Source organism: Acartia tonsa, chromosome 5, assembly GCF_053477335.1.
Source record: "Acartia tonsa isolate MP-2025a chromosome 5, ASM5347733v1, whole genome shotgun sequence".
NCBI lineage: Eukaryota > Metazoa > Arthropoda > Copepoda > Calanoida > Acartiidae > Acartia > Acartia tonsa.
Genome location: NC_137264.1, coordinates 19,363,369 through 19,376,791, shown reverse-complemented (window position 1 = coordinate 19,376,791; position 13,423 = coordinate 19,363,369). Strand labels below are relative to the sequence as shown.

At 31.2% G+C, this 13,423-nt stretch overlaps 1 protein-coding gene across 1 annotated transcript; it reads right to left on the bottom strand.

Moving 5' to 3' along the window:
- Window positions 1-287: 287 nt before the first annotated feature.
- On the bottom strand, window positions 288-9,755 carry LOC145320269 (glucoside xylosyltransferase 1-like). The gene is made up of 15 exons (XM_080162695.1): window positions 9,665-9,755; window positions 8,839-8,919; window positions 8,213-8,286; window positions 7,414-7,504; window positions 6,704-6,753; window positions 6,044-6,125; window positions 5,544-5,627; window positions 4,928-5,011; window positions 4,561-4,661; window positions 4,155-4,215; window positions 3,378-3,491; window positions 3,070-3,144; window positions 1,447-1,554; window positions 818-860; window positions 288-434 (listed from the first exon to the last, which is right to left on the bottom strand). The coding sequence occupies exons 1-15, from the start codon at window positions 9,734-9,736 to the stop codon at window positions 304-306; spliced, it is 1,251 nt and encodes a 416-aa protein (XP_080018821.1). The 5' UTR covers window positions 9,737-9,755; the 3' UTR covers window positions 288-303.
- Window positions 9,756-13,423: the final 3,668 nt, after the last annotated feature.

The window sequence follows — 13,423 nt, the reverse complement described above, 5'->3', positions numbered from 1 at the left end:
GCGAGAGGGGACAAGTCGCCAAAATTTTATATAGCGTTTTCTTATCAAATGGCTTTTTTACTTTGAGGACTTAAATGATTTTGATTGGTTGATTAATTAAGTTGAGGGTTCAAACGTTTCAACCACTAATTTTAATCTAAAGAAGGGGTAATTTTGTTGATCATTAATGCGAAAGTTCTTAAATTGATCGGCCGTTACCTTATCCCCTTAGATCCCTGATATCATATAGCGTTACAAACAGATTGACAGATTGAATTATAGTGTATTTTCACTACTAAAATGTCAAATAAGTTATAATAAAATTTATTGAGAAAGATTAGAAGATATATTTTTAGGTTTAGGTTCAAATCCGTGGGTTTCTTTTCCATTCTGTATATCCTCATCTGTAAGTTCAAACACCTTTTTGGGCCATTTTAACAACATTTCATCAATACCTAGAAAACGAAATATAGTATCTTTAAACAAATAGGACAACATCTTTAGACAGCGATGATCTTAACATATTTTTCTTATGGAATCTGGTACATTTCATAGCATCACACGACAATTTATCAATTAGAAAAAATTGAGAAAAATACATTTCATTTATTTAAATTTTTGTTCTTTTGGATCACTACAGGTAGTCCATCGGACCTCAACGAACTTTGAAACCCCTCATTAGCCTACTCCCTAAAAAATAATAAAATTACCTTTGCAATCCGATTTTAACCCTTGTAACATAAAATAAAAACGTAGACATCTTTGTCTTTGTCTAAGAATTCATTTTCAATGGGGCATGACCATGACCAATGACCATGTAAAAATTTGAAATAATAACCTGGTATTCTAATACAATAACTTGGTAGACGTCTTTTGTTTACCTTTAAATAAAAAGAATGTTAATATTTTGAAAAAAAGCAAATGCGCTGTAATAAGACAAGCCAAGGACATGAATTATTAGGGACTTAGATACACAATAATAGTTATTTCTCGCATCATTTTATAAACAGTTTTCCGCGAATGATAAATGTACAATTATAAGATTAAAAGCAGTTTTAACCCCGAGATGCCGAAGGCCCAGGCTTAAAAATCTGGTGGATATAATACGATGCTAGACATAGTTTTTTTCGTATGGATAAGAACTGGTTCTAATTCACCAGATATTAATATGAATAAATACGAGAAATGCTATTCAATTTTTTGTATGAAGCGTGCCGAAGGTGGGTGGATACACCTCCCACTCTACTCCTCTAATGCTATGGTAACAATCTCTCCTCGTATGTTGGTTTATTACTTTGGGTCAGGTTAAGTTATATATATTAGGTATAAGGAAGCCTCATAGGCATAGAACCCACTACCCCTTATTTTCAATTTATTTTAAAAATAAGGGGGTTGAGTCTCAGTGTTCGACTGGCACTTTAAGGTAAAACACCCAAATGTTTTTTTAGCAACAGGACCGCGTATTACCTCTTTCAGGTTAACTTTTAGATCAGCAATGAGATCTTTGGGTGTCTCGTGGGTCATGTTGAAATTTTGGAAGGTCAGGTATACCATTTTCATTTTCCATTGACCATTCTAGACAAAACAAGAATGATTACAGCTATCACAAGTTAAAAAAATCATATCTACTTTAGCTCTAATTTTATTTCAATATTTTTGTCCATACTGTTTTAAATTGCAGGTCTTTATTCGTAATTGAGTATTCCCAGTCAAACTTTTATATAGGATTAATTTTACAATATATCCTAACATATAAAGTAGTTTTCTTTGTCTTAAGCTTAAGATTTCAATTATTACTATTTTATTTTCAGATGTAAGCTTTGGAATGGGTTTGGGCTATTTTACTTATCCCCACATAACCACCTTTGAATACTAGTGCTAGTGTCGCAGAAGCTGGATAATTGATAAATTAATTAAAATAAGGATGATAACATGCAATCATGATGCACAAACAAAAGCTTTTAATGGGCAAATAAATTAATGGAATACAAAATGACATTTGAAATCAACATAACAGATTAATAAAAACATTACAGTTATATATCTATAATCCTTGCAGCGGAGCTTCTCCAAAATTCCCTGGATAGACTTGCGCCTTACTACAGAAAGCAATAGAATAATATAAGTTACTAGAGTTGGCTCGATATAATTATCTCCCTATTGGCTAGTTTTCTATATGCATATCTATTTCTCAATAAATCTATTTTCCTCACCCGGCATTACTATCTAAAAGAAAGTAAATATTTAATAATTTAAATGATTTTTAAAAGATTTTTTAAAATTATATTTTTTTCTTTACATTACCATCACCAAAGGGTTAATGATGATGATTACAATTTTAGTTTAATATTTGAACACACAAAATGTCGCCACAATCGAATTCTTTTAAAACATAGTTTTCTTAAATTTATCATATTATAAATTTAAATTTTCTTTTTTATGATTAGAAATTAAATACATCAATATAAGGTAAATAGCAACATGAAATGAAAAAAATGAATTTATTTTTAATAAAGTAAAATAATGGGTCTTATCGTTCTGGGCAATGAGAGTTTATTATGGATTATTGGAGCACTATGAGTTTTAATCATATTTTCCTTGGAAAACTTGAGCTCGTTTATAGACATTTATTTCCTATATAGATCTGACATGGATCTTGAAGCAATTAAGCAGGCCGTTTTGTACATGTTAAAAATTGGAAGATTTCATTAAATAAAAGTAATTGCAAATATACTTAGTAAATAACAGATATGTTGATCATCTTTCCCGACTGATCTCAGGGGATAAGAAATAGGGCGATAAACATAGAACATCCGCAAAAGTAATAACAAATTACTCCTTCTAAAGATTTAAACTATTGGTGAAAACGCTTGGACATTCAACTCAATGAACAAACCAATCAAAACTTAATAAAGTACAATAATAAGAATTAATTATTGATGTTACAAAACTTTGGTTACTAGTTTAATTAACAGTCCATTGATCTCTCCCTCCCTGCATTTCTCCTAATGCGTTTTAGACTTTAAGACAGATGGATAGACTTTGTCAGTTACATATATGGTGCGGCTTCTACTAACATGAAGTACTTACCATAGAAAAGGCATTAGCGTTGCCATGAATGATAGAGGCTCCGTCTATAGCAGCAAGAGGACATGAATTTCTACCCTAAATGTAATTGTATTAGAGGCTCTATCAATAGTAAAAAAGTGGTATGGTTTTTCTTTTCGTTTTTAGCAGATAATATTAAATCACTTGGTTGTTAAGTCGTGCTTTTCGTGGTGACCTAGCTTCTCTGTCAAAAAAATAAATGTTTGTTTTTATACATATTACATGTTTTGAAATCAAATGAAGTACTTGGAACTATATAATTTTAAACAAACTGTATTTAAGATACTTGCCGATTTGCAGTTGAGACCTCTAAAATTCCATGTACAAGGTAGAACCAAAACTTTGTCTGGATTGTCAGCTAGGTATATGTTCACCAGATCTTGATCTCCTAACCTTAGTTGCCCCTGAAATATAAATATTTCTACTCAGGTATATGTTCACCAGATCTTGATCTCATAACCTTAGTTGCCTCTGAAATATAAATATTTGTACTCAGGTATATGTTCACCAGATCTTGATCTCCTAACCTTAGTTGCCCCTGAAATATAAATATTTGTACTCATGTATATGTTCACCAGATCTTGATCTCCTAACCTTAGTTGCCCCTGAAATATAAATTTTAAATAACAGGTATTGATCTTCTAACTATAGTTGCCCTGGAAACAAAACTTATAATTTATCTAAACAGTGTAAAATTTGTTTGATTGCAGGCCCCTGTTAATTAGTGGAAAAGAAGCGTGGAGTAAAACCTTAGGTTTTTTAAAAAGTTAATGAAATTTCAGGGGGGGGGGGTTTACATTTTTTCAAGTGGTGAGTTCTCTAAGAAGGGTTAAGGTACTCTCCCCAAAAATTGTTAAAATTCTACCCTGGACCTTTAGAAGGTTCACTGTAAGGGAAAACCATATCGTTTCAGAGGTTGGCGAGTTTCTTTGCTACAGACAGACTCACATACAGCAACTATTATATAGGGCTTTTGAAAAATATTGGTCGGTATTTTCAAGTTTTTATACCTCGTCTTCTTATATTTAGATCACTTATTGAATAAATTGGTTAAAAATTGAACTTACTTTCCAATTATCTACTAAATCTATCATTGTATCCATCCATTTGATTTTAGGGTCTCGCATTCTAGATTTAATTTTAATTATTTGAAAAATTACAACGGATACAGCCGCTGAAATAGCAGCTTTATTTCACGGATTATGCTAAATTAATTATTTGTATTTTTTCAGCCTACTTATTTCTTTTGATTTTCTCTTAAAGAATATTTCGCCATTTCATAAGAATTTACAGCACTGACTAACCACACTTACATTATAACTTTTGGTCACACTCTTATATTCCTACGGCTTTGCCAGTAGCCGTAAACCTATCCTGATCCAACAATTTTATAAAAGCGTTTGATCGGTCTATCCGTTTACATGATTTTATGGACATTTCCCGCTGCTCAGAATATTTTTATGAAGTTCTTACTTGTTTAAATCCATAAGCACCACTCCGGTATTGATACCATCTTTGTATAGGGGAATGCCTTGGGTCAAATACCGCATTCCTTCCTCAGTCATCGACAACATCTACAAAATGAAAATATAGGTTTATAACTTAAACATGAATATCAAAACACTGCTTCTTCTAACATAATGTAAAGAAAATATGAAAAAGTTATAGGCAAAATATCATATCATATCTGTTGAATTTTTAATTATTTGAATGCGCTATTTTCTCTTTTTGTGTAAGAAACAAGAGTGTGTTTTGCTATTGATTATTCAAGATTAATCTGTTACATTGATTAATCAATTTTACAATTATAGGTAATAACAAAAAATAAAACTTTTAAAACCTGATCTGGGTTAAAATATTTGAAATATATCCAGATATCTTCAGGGGGGCGTAGGAATACCATGTCAGTGTCAATGTAGAGAATCTAAAAATGCCAATAACTTTTTAATTAGAATGATTGCTTTTCAAAATAAGATAGATTTTTGTTTGATAGGATACACTTATTATGAAAAGGGTGTTAATTGTGTATGTTTCATTTGCCAGATAGGTTTTAAGATTTTATATTTTTTCCATTTTAATTGTCAATGATGGGCTTTAATTAATTATTTGAAGCCTAGCTATTCATAATGATAATAAGGATCCTCAATAATGAGTCTCTTAGGAGGTGATGGTGGTAGATTTAATCGTGTTTTTTTAATTTCTTTCTAGTATCGCTTCAAAACCGATTGATATCCGGTGGATTAGAACCGGTTCTCAGCTGTACTGAAAACGAATGTATAGCATCGTATTGTATCCAGTTTTCTACGATTATAAATGTACAAACTTAAGATTAAAACCAGTTATCTTAGCCCGTGCCTTCGGAATCTCTGGGCTAAAAAATGATTTTAATCTTATAATTGTACATTTTTATATCCGCGGAGAGCTGTTTATAATACGATGCGATAAATAACTAGTACCTTATTTAAATGTGAAAAAATGTTTGGTAGAAATATTGATTCTGTAGCACAACTTCTAAACATCTTCCTCATATTTTCTCTACCCTTAGAAATTACAGTTAGGAAACAAGGATAATCATTTCAATTAGTATTAATGCTATTTGTATTCTTTATTGGGCATTGTGCTAAAAAAATGCCTTATTAAAAATCCCCTGCCCCTCCCCTTTTTTATTTTATTTTGTTTCAAAATAAGGGGGGATTTTATGCTAGATTAGGAAACCCCCAGGGCTCGGCAGCCGTGCGCCATCCACCTGTAAGCATCAAGAAAATCAACCATTTACAATTTTCAAAATCTTCTGGAAGTCTAAACCTGACCCAAATATGCCAATCCGATCCCTCTTTTCACAAACATTAACAAAGCATAAAAACGGGTTTAAATTTGAGGCTTAGTGACAGTTGACGCGCAGCTGCCGAGCCCTAAAACCACAATCTATATACTAGAAAAACTATTTTAAAATTACCTTGGGATACCATACATCATATTTAGAGAGTATTATTCTGTTTCTGTACTTTTCTGGCATAGAATTCACAAAATCTTCTAATCTAAAACAAAAATAATTATTTATTACTAATTTATTGATAATTTTAAAATGGTTGAGTTTACTTTTTGTAAACGCCTTATGATTAGATATAAGATTGATCTCTTAATTTTTGCTCCTTTTAAAGATACTAGCAGCTACGCCCCTAGCATCGAGTTGCTATGCAGTCAAACAGGAGAGAAAAACCAACTCACGATTTAAAATAAAATAGCCTAAAACCATTACATGACCTATTACAGCTTTTCAAACACAGAGAACCCAATCAGTTAAGTATTTATTGAGATCTTATGCTCCAGGAAAAGATCCTTACTACTTTAATAATAGGGTAGATAACACTTATATTTCTTTTTCTTTAGAATATTATGGAAGACGACAATTAACTTATATTTAGAAATTTAAAATCTTGACAAAAAAAATGTGCTTGAATCTCAAAAAAAAACCAAGCAGTGTAATATTAAGAAAATAAAATAGAAATCTTTAAAATCTCTTGTTATTCCTTTATTGTAAATTTTTACAGTTACTCTTGAAAAAAAGATTTTAGATCACAGCAAAAATAGTAAAAATTGCTATTTCCTGTCTTACCTATCAAAAAGATCATCTGTATCTACGACCATATGTATATGCACTTGTTTCTAAAATTTAAAATTATAGATTAATTAAAAATAATTGTAGAGTAAATTACCAGAGAGAGCGGGGACTATTGGTAGTTATTACACTAGTCCTCAAAGTTTTATAATAATGTTTTCTTATTTGTTGACTTATCAACTTTCGGGACTTGTAAATTTTGATTGGATGGAATTTAGTTGAGTGTTCCAACGATTCAACCACTAATTTTGATCTAACGAAGGTGTTATTTTGTATCATCACTGTGGAAGTACATCAATTTATCGGTCTATTGGTACACCCATAAAATAAGCAGGTATGCCTGCTCCTATTTTCTTGACTGAAGGGCAACACATAGTGAGTCCAATCGTGGTTAAGTTATGGGTTCGAACATCGACGCAAACCGCGTCATGAATGAAGAGGTTAAATGTTATACGTGCTATCAATATGTCTGATGCGCAACATAAATAGCAAGATCAACGGAAATGTCTTAGCCAACAACCGGCGAAACTCATTATTATGCAGAGTCAGGACTTTCAAACTCCCAGAAAAAGGTCTTGTAATTAAATGGTAGATTGTCTGCAAATAATTGGGATTTTAGTGCCTTAGCGCCTTTTATAAATGTGAAACTCTAAATTGTTTTCAATTGTTTCCAGGTATTAATCAGAGGTATACATGTTCTTACTTACCTTTGTCATAATAGCTGCTGATTTTATCATAACTCTAGTTTGATTAAATTGTCTTTCTGCTGATAACCAAATTGGAGGAGATTTTTCATCTCTAAAGATAGAGAAAAAATTGTCAACGAATACATTTTAAAGACATACAGATAATTATATTAAAACAGAGAAAAAAGAATCAAAATATAAAACAATGGCAAATATAAGAAACGTATAAATTAAAATCAAGTTGTCAATTTTAAAATTATTTTTTTTATCTTTGACACTACAGTAGCAACAGAACGCCAGCAAACCTAGCTAGATTTTCGAAGTAAATGTTGATAAAATTGATTGTTTACAAAAAATAACTATAGACTTTCGTTGCTAGTTGCTGAAGGGTTGACCGTACAAGTCTTGTTGGCACGTCATTATATGCGGATTAAGAGGATCTAATAAATCTTAAATAGCCAAAATCTAATATCATACATACAGCGGATGGCAAATTAAGTTTTTTTGCGCATTATTGTGCGCTGCGAGATAACTGTGCATCATTGAACATTGGTTATTGTTTATCTGTCTGTTGTCTGTTTAACCGCTGAACCGATATGGTTCTCCTCTACAGGGTAGCTTTTAATAGTTATTTGGAAGGGTATCACCACACTCCAAAGGGAAATCGCCCCTAGAAAAATACCTCTACCCCCTCCAAAAAATACCCTCCAATTTGTATTCTTAATTCTTAAAAAAATGGGTTATTAGATCTAACTCCCCGGCCCCCTCCTCAAGTGCCCCTAGTAAAAGAATAAAATATTAAAATTTGTTTAATACTAACATTATAGTAGGCCCACAAGCGACAACCACAATATCAATTATATCTACATTTACTGTTTCTTCTTTTATCAATTCCTAAACAGAGATAATGGCAGAATCATATAAAATTTTATAGGTTGGCCTATGAGTTAGGATTTCCTAAGTCTTACATATTCCTCTACAGATATATGTAAGGTTAAAGAAACCCAAAGCCTAGCATAGCCTAGGAAAATTTATGGAATTGATCGAATATTTATTGATTTCAAAAAACAAGTATCGCTAGAAAGGGATATGATATATTATTGACAAGGGAAAATTTGTCGTGAATATGGACTCATTTATTGGTCAGTTCATTCATCAAATAGGAGGGTATGTGATGTGGTTAAGAGGGTGGATGGAGAGTATCGTTATTTTAGCAAGCTGAAAATATCACTTTATTAAACTGAGTACATGAAAATCTGGTGCAAAATCCAAGCAATTATATATCGATTTTGCCAAAGCAAGTACTTATTTTATCACTGTTAAAAAAAAGCTTTTAAGACACTTTTTTTCATAATTATCAATATTGATGCTAGCTTGTTATTGCTGCGCTTCTTTGGAAACAATCGTCAATGTTGTAACAAAATCAAACAAAGGGCTTTAGCTTACCATTTCTTGTGTGAACTGATGACCAATAAGACAGTAAATCACCACAGCTGTTGTCAGAACAACAACAAACGCCTCTTGTCTCTAAAATATTACAGAAAATAACAGCTGTTGTCAGAACAATAGCAAAAACATCATGTATCTGATAATTAAGGCAGAAAAATACCACAGCTTTTGTCAGAACAACAATTAACGCATCTGGTCTATAAAGTATTACAGTTAATAATTACAGCTGTTGTCAGAACAACAACAAAAGCTGATTGATGTGCTATATTGTATCAACTACCTGTAGTCTTAAAATCAAATAATTTTATCCATCCCACTAAATGATCTATTTAAACCACTTTGGTTATCGCAAAAATTTTAGTTCTCTAAGCGCACCCCTATGCCGAAATATGGTGATTTTATGTACTGTGTTTTTTTATTTATAGACAATTACTTTAAATTTAATTCAAAAGCTTTCAACTAAAGATAAAAAAGTCTCGCAAAAATTCTGTGGGTATGATTATGTAATTTCTTTTGCAACTAAAAAGGAAAAGACAAGCTATGAAAATGCCAATGACTTGAGGGTTGATACATTCAAATTCTTGCATGAAAGATATACAAACTAAATTCTGATCTAGCTGCAAATTTTGTTAAATAGCCAATTATGTCCTATAGTTAGGAAAATCTAAACAAATTCGACCTCTAACTTGTATAGCCTCTGTGAAAATCTAATTTTTGTCAACTTGGACAGACGGACGGACAGATCTGCCCTAGGGGCTTTTAAACGTTGCATCCCTTGTTTTTCGTGGCGTAGCTCTTTTGTAACTATTAGTGAAATACTTACCGAATTTTTAGCAGGTCCCGATGGTTTTGACTTTATATGATCCATTTTGGATATTATTGAAATATTCAGCATGTATTATAACATTTAATCTGAAAAATAAATAATTCAAGTTTTACAATTGTGTTACCTAAGACAAAAGTTCGATGATTTCTGTAACAGTATGGTTCGATTTAGAAATCGTAACAGCATTATAATCGTTACTAGAAAACTCGTACTAAGATATAAATATTTACCTAATTCATTTTTGAAATAATGATTCATAGGACAACAAGGTCTAAGTCCTAAAATGTAAGCATGTCCTTAAACTGTATCCTGTATTTAAGCAATTTTGGAACAAATTTACATACAATTTTGTTTAAAAATTAATGTTTGGCTTGATAGTTTATGACACTCTACAAGTGTTAATTTTCTTTTAAATTATTCTTATAATTCCTCTATCCTAATATTTTTCATGCATATTTAGAAATTACATAATTTGTAAAATTGTTTTAAAGTTGTAAGAAAAAATATTATTTTTGCATCCTGGAGTTAATCCTAGTTTTCATTGTCAATTTAGTTCAACAATAATTGACAACATTTTAAAATCACTGATCATTTTAAATTACACAAGGGTAAGGACAGTTGCAACAGTTTAATACACAAAAAATAACCTATTATATAGAATAGTAAGATTTTTTCCGAAACTTAAATATTGATAACTAATGAACTGATTTGTTACTTTTTTTAGGAAAGCTGCACAAAGGTCCTGTGGTGGTTTTGGCCTATGCTATTTTAAAATCTTAGTCTTAGGATGGTTTTAAGCTATTTGAATAGCCATTAGATGCTAAGGGCCTAGCCGCTAGGTAATTAAATTAAGTAAATAATAGGGCTCGAACGGACAGACGAATATACGCAAGGACCAACTCTAGTTATAAAGAAGCTGCACTGATAAAAGAGTTAGAAAATGTTGGCTTTGAGTAAAAATTATTTGATGTTCTTTGTGAATAGATTAGAATTAAATGCAGGCGTTTAGTAGTGTCTCATCGTTTCCGCAAAAGACCAAGTAAATACAAAAATTAGTATAGTAGGGTATCAATATTGGTGGAATTTCTAATCTACACATAGAATATAGTTAGATACATAAACGCAAATATTAATGTAGAAAAATATAATTTACCTTTTTTTTGTATGGTTGCGTTTAAAATAATTTCAAATTGAAGTTGAAATCTTATAGAAATTTATTATTGAGAATGGGACAATTCTATTGTTTGATACACGATTAATAAATATTTTTTTTTGTTAAAAGAATTAAATTAAAATTTACTATTTTAAAGGTAATAATATAAATATGAGTATTTTTTTGTGAAAATGATAGCACCCCGCATTTGTTGGCGTTAAAGTATAACTTGATAGATATTTATAAATAAAGGAATAGGCAATTAGAATATTATATTTGTTATGTTAATTTTAACCTTAAAATAATACACAAATTAGGGGGAGGGGGGATTAAAGTTATTTTGAATATATTGCCATTTCACTTAATCTTTAACTTTTTTTAAAAGATGATGATGTTATCTATAGCCTTGTATTATGGTCAATTTTCCGCGGATAGAAACATGAAAAATAATAGGACAAATTTAAGCTTTTTGGTAATATCCTCTTAGCTAATTTTTTTTCAATTTTGAAAATTTAGTACTCCCCCCCCCCCCCTTGCCTGCCTAGCCGCAGCGCTCGGATCCCTAGCCTATAACCTAATCTAAAATAGTTGTTCGTTGTACTATAGTATATATTACACAAATTTTCAATATAGCTCAGAAACGGTTTAAATAGGGTGGAAATAAATAGGATTCTAAGCTATTAAGGAAAAATTAATGAATCTTAAAAGAACTAAGCTATCCATGCATTTCTACATATTGAATCTTGAATTACTACGATGGGATTGTGCATTTGAAGAAAGGAGCTACTCAAAAATTCTCCACGAAAACACAATTTGATAACTCCCACCTAATGCCCTTCGAGCCCCCCATAATATTCGTATTATTTTAGCCGTCTATCTTGAACATCAGCTGATAAATACACACTTCCCCCCCGTTCCGTTTTATGGTTCTCCTTCCCAGTGAAGCTTCATAAATTATAATGAAGGGTGGACTTCCCTCCAATAAACATTGTTTTTCTTTTTTTTACTTTTAAAATTAATACCCGCAGTAAAGCAACTGAATAATGTGCAAAGGTATAATTTTTTTGCATTGCATTGTTTAAATGTTAGATTGGAAAGAAACAAATGACCTAATTTTATTGGATTTTGAACTTGTTTATAATTTCAATTAATATGTACAAAAAATACAACGAAACAAGAAATTTTAAAAAAAGGATTACAGCAACCATAAGTAGCGAAAAACAGAAAGACAAATTAATTTATTAGGAAATAAGTTTTTTTTATAGTATCAAAGTTAAATGTTTAATTTACATAAAGATGTTCCTATCATTTGTTGGTTTCTCCAATATAAATGAAATAATAAACAACATCCAAAAGTAGCTAAGCACAAAACAATCATGGATTGACACAAGGTTAATTTTAATTGTTAAAAATACAGTTAAAGATGCTATTAATTGTCTAAATTTCAGTATCCCTTAAAGCTATGAGTTCTCATACTTGTATCATGTCTTCTTTATTCTACACAGTACAGTTTATTTTGCATATGTTGCATAATTGTCCTTGTTAATGCTTTTAGACAGGACGCTTATTTCATACTAAATAGATTCATTAGGAACGAACAGAGACAATTTTAATAAAAACAAGGACGATTTGTTAGAATTGAATCAACAGCCTAGAGAAATATTTAAAAATCTAATCTCACTATTTTTAGAGCAAGACCTACAAAACAACTGATAAATAAAATACAAAACAGAGTTTCATAAATCACAAGAGTAGGATTTTGAAACCTTTTGTAATAAAATTAGTGGCTGCAACATTAGCATATAGAGGCTCATAACCAGGGAGTATAAGGGAGGGGACAATGGATCGAATATTCAATTTTTAGGAGTCTCAGACTTTGGGTACTGGCTTAAAGGGGATGTGCAAGAATTTAACAGTTTTTGACTGAGTTTGGGTACTTGCGCATGAAATGCCGCTACTCGTTATGTATGTTTTGAATATTGCAGACGGGGAGAAGGGATAAGGGAAGTGGGGGCAAGGGAAATAAACACTCGTTGTGTTAGTTTGGAATGTAGCAGACGGGGAGAAGGGAGAAGGGAGGTGGGGGCAAGGGAAATAAACAGATTAAAAGGGGCAGTCATATTCTTGCTAGCAGCTGGCCGGGTCCAATAATCTTGTAATATAAAAATCACACCAAAAAACCTCAATATATTTCATCAAAAACAAGTTGTGATTTCACTTTACATGATGCTATGGAAATCTATTATTTAATTAACAATCCCATTATAATTTCCTACAAATTTATTGGATTAAACTGGATTTCATGCCCTTTCTTTGATAACTCTTATATTGAATTAATTGCCCATTGTCCCCTCCCTTACTCCCTGGCTCAAAACCCATAACATAAAACAATTTAAAGAAATGAATCTAAAAACAAACTGGCCTAAAACCATCGTTGGACCTATGTGAAGATTGCCTAAAATGGAGAAATTAATCGGTTTATTAGTTTTTGAAATCTTAATAAGGAAAAATATATAATGCATGAAAAAAAGTATATGCTCCTCGTCCTCATGCACCAAATCCGCTAAAACTATATTTGTTTTAAGAATATTTTTCCCAATTTC

Bases quoted from the DNA above. Each gene is read 5' to 3' on its own strand.
- LOC145320269 (XM_080162695.1), bottom strand. From the start codon at position 9,736: ATGCTGAATATTTCAATAATATCCAAAATGGATCATATAAAGTCAAAA. The intron at 861-1,446 runs GTAATACGCGGT...TTTTATTTAAAG, and splicing joins TAAAAGTTAACCTGAAAGAG to GTAAACAAAAGACGTCTACC. The intron at 435-817 runs GTTATTATTTCA...TTCGTTTTCTAG, and splicing joins TTATTGTATTAGAATACCAG to GTATTGATGAAATGTTGTTA.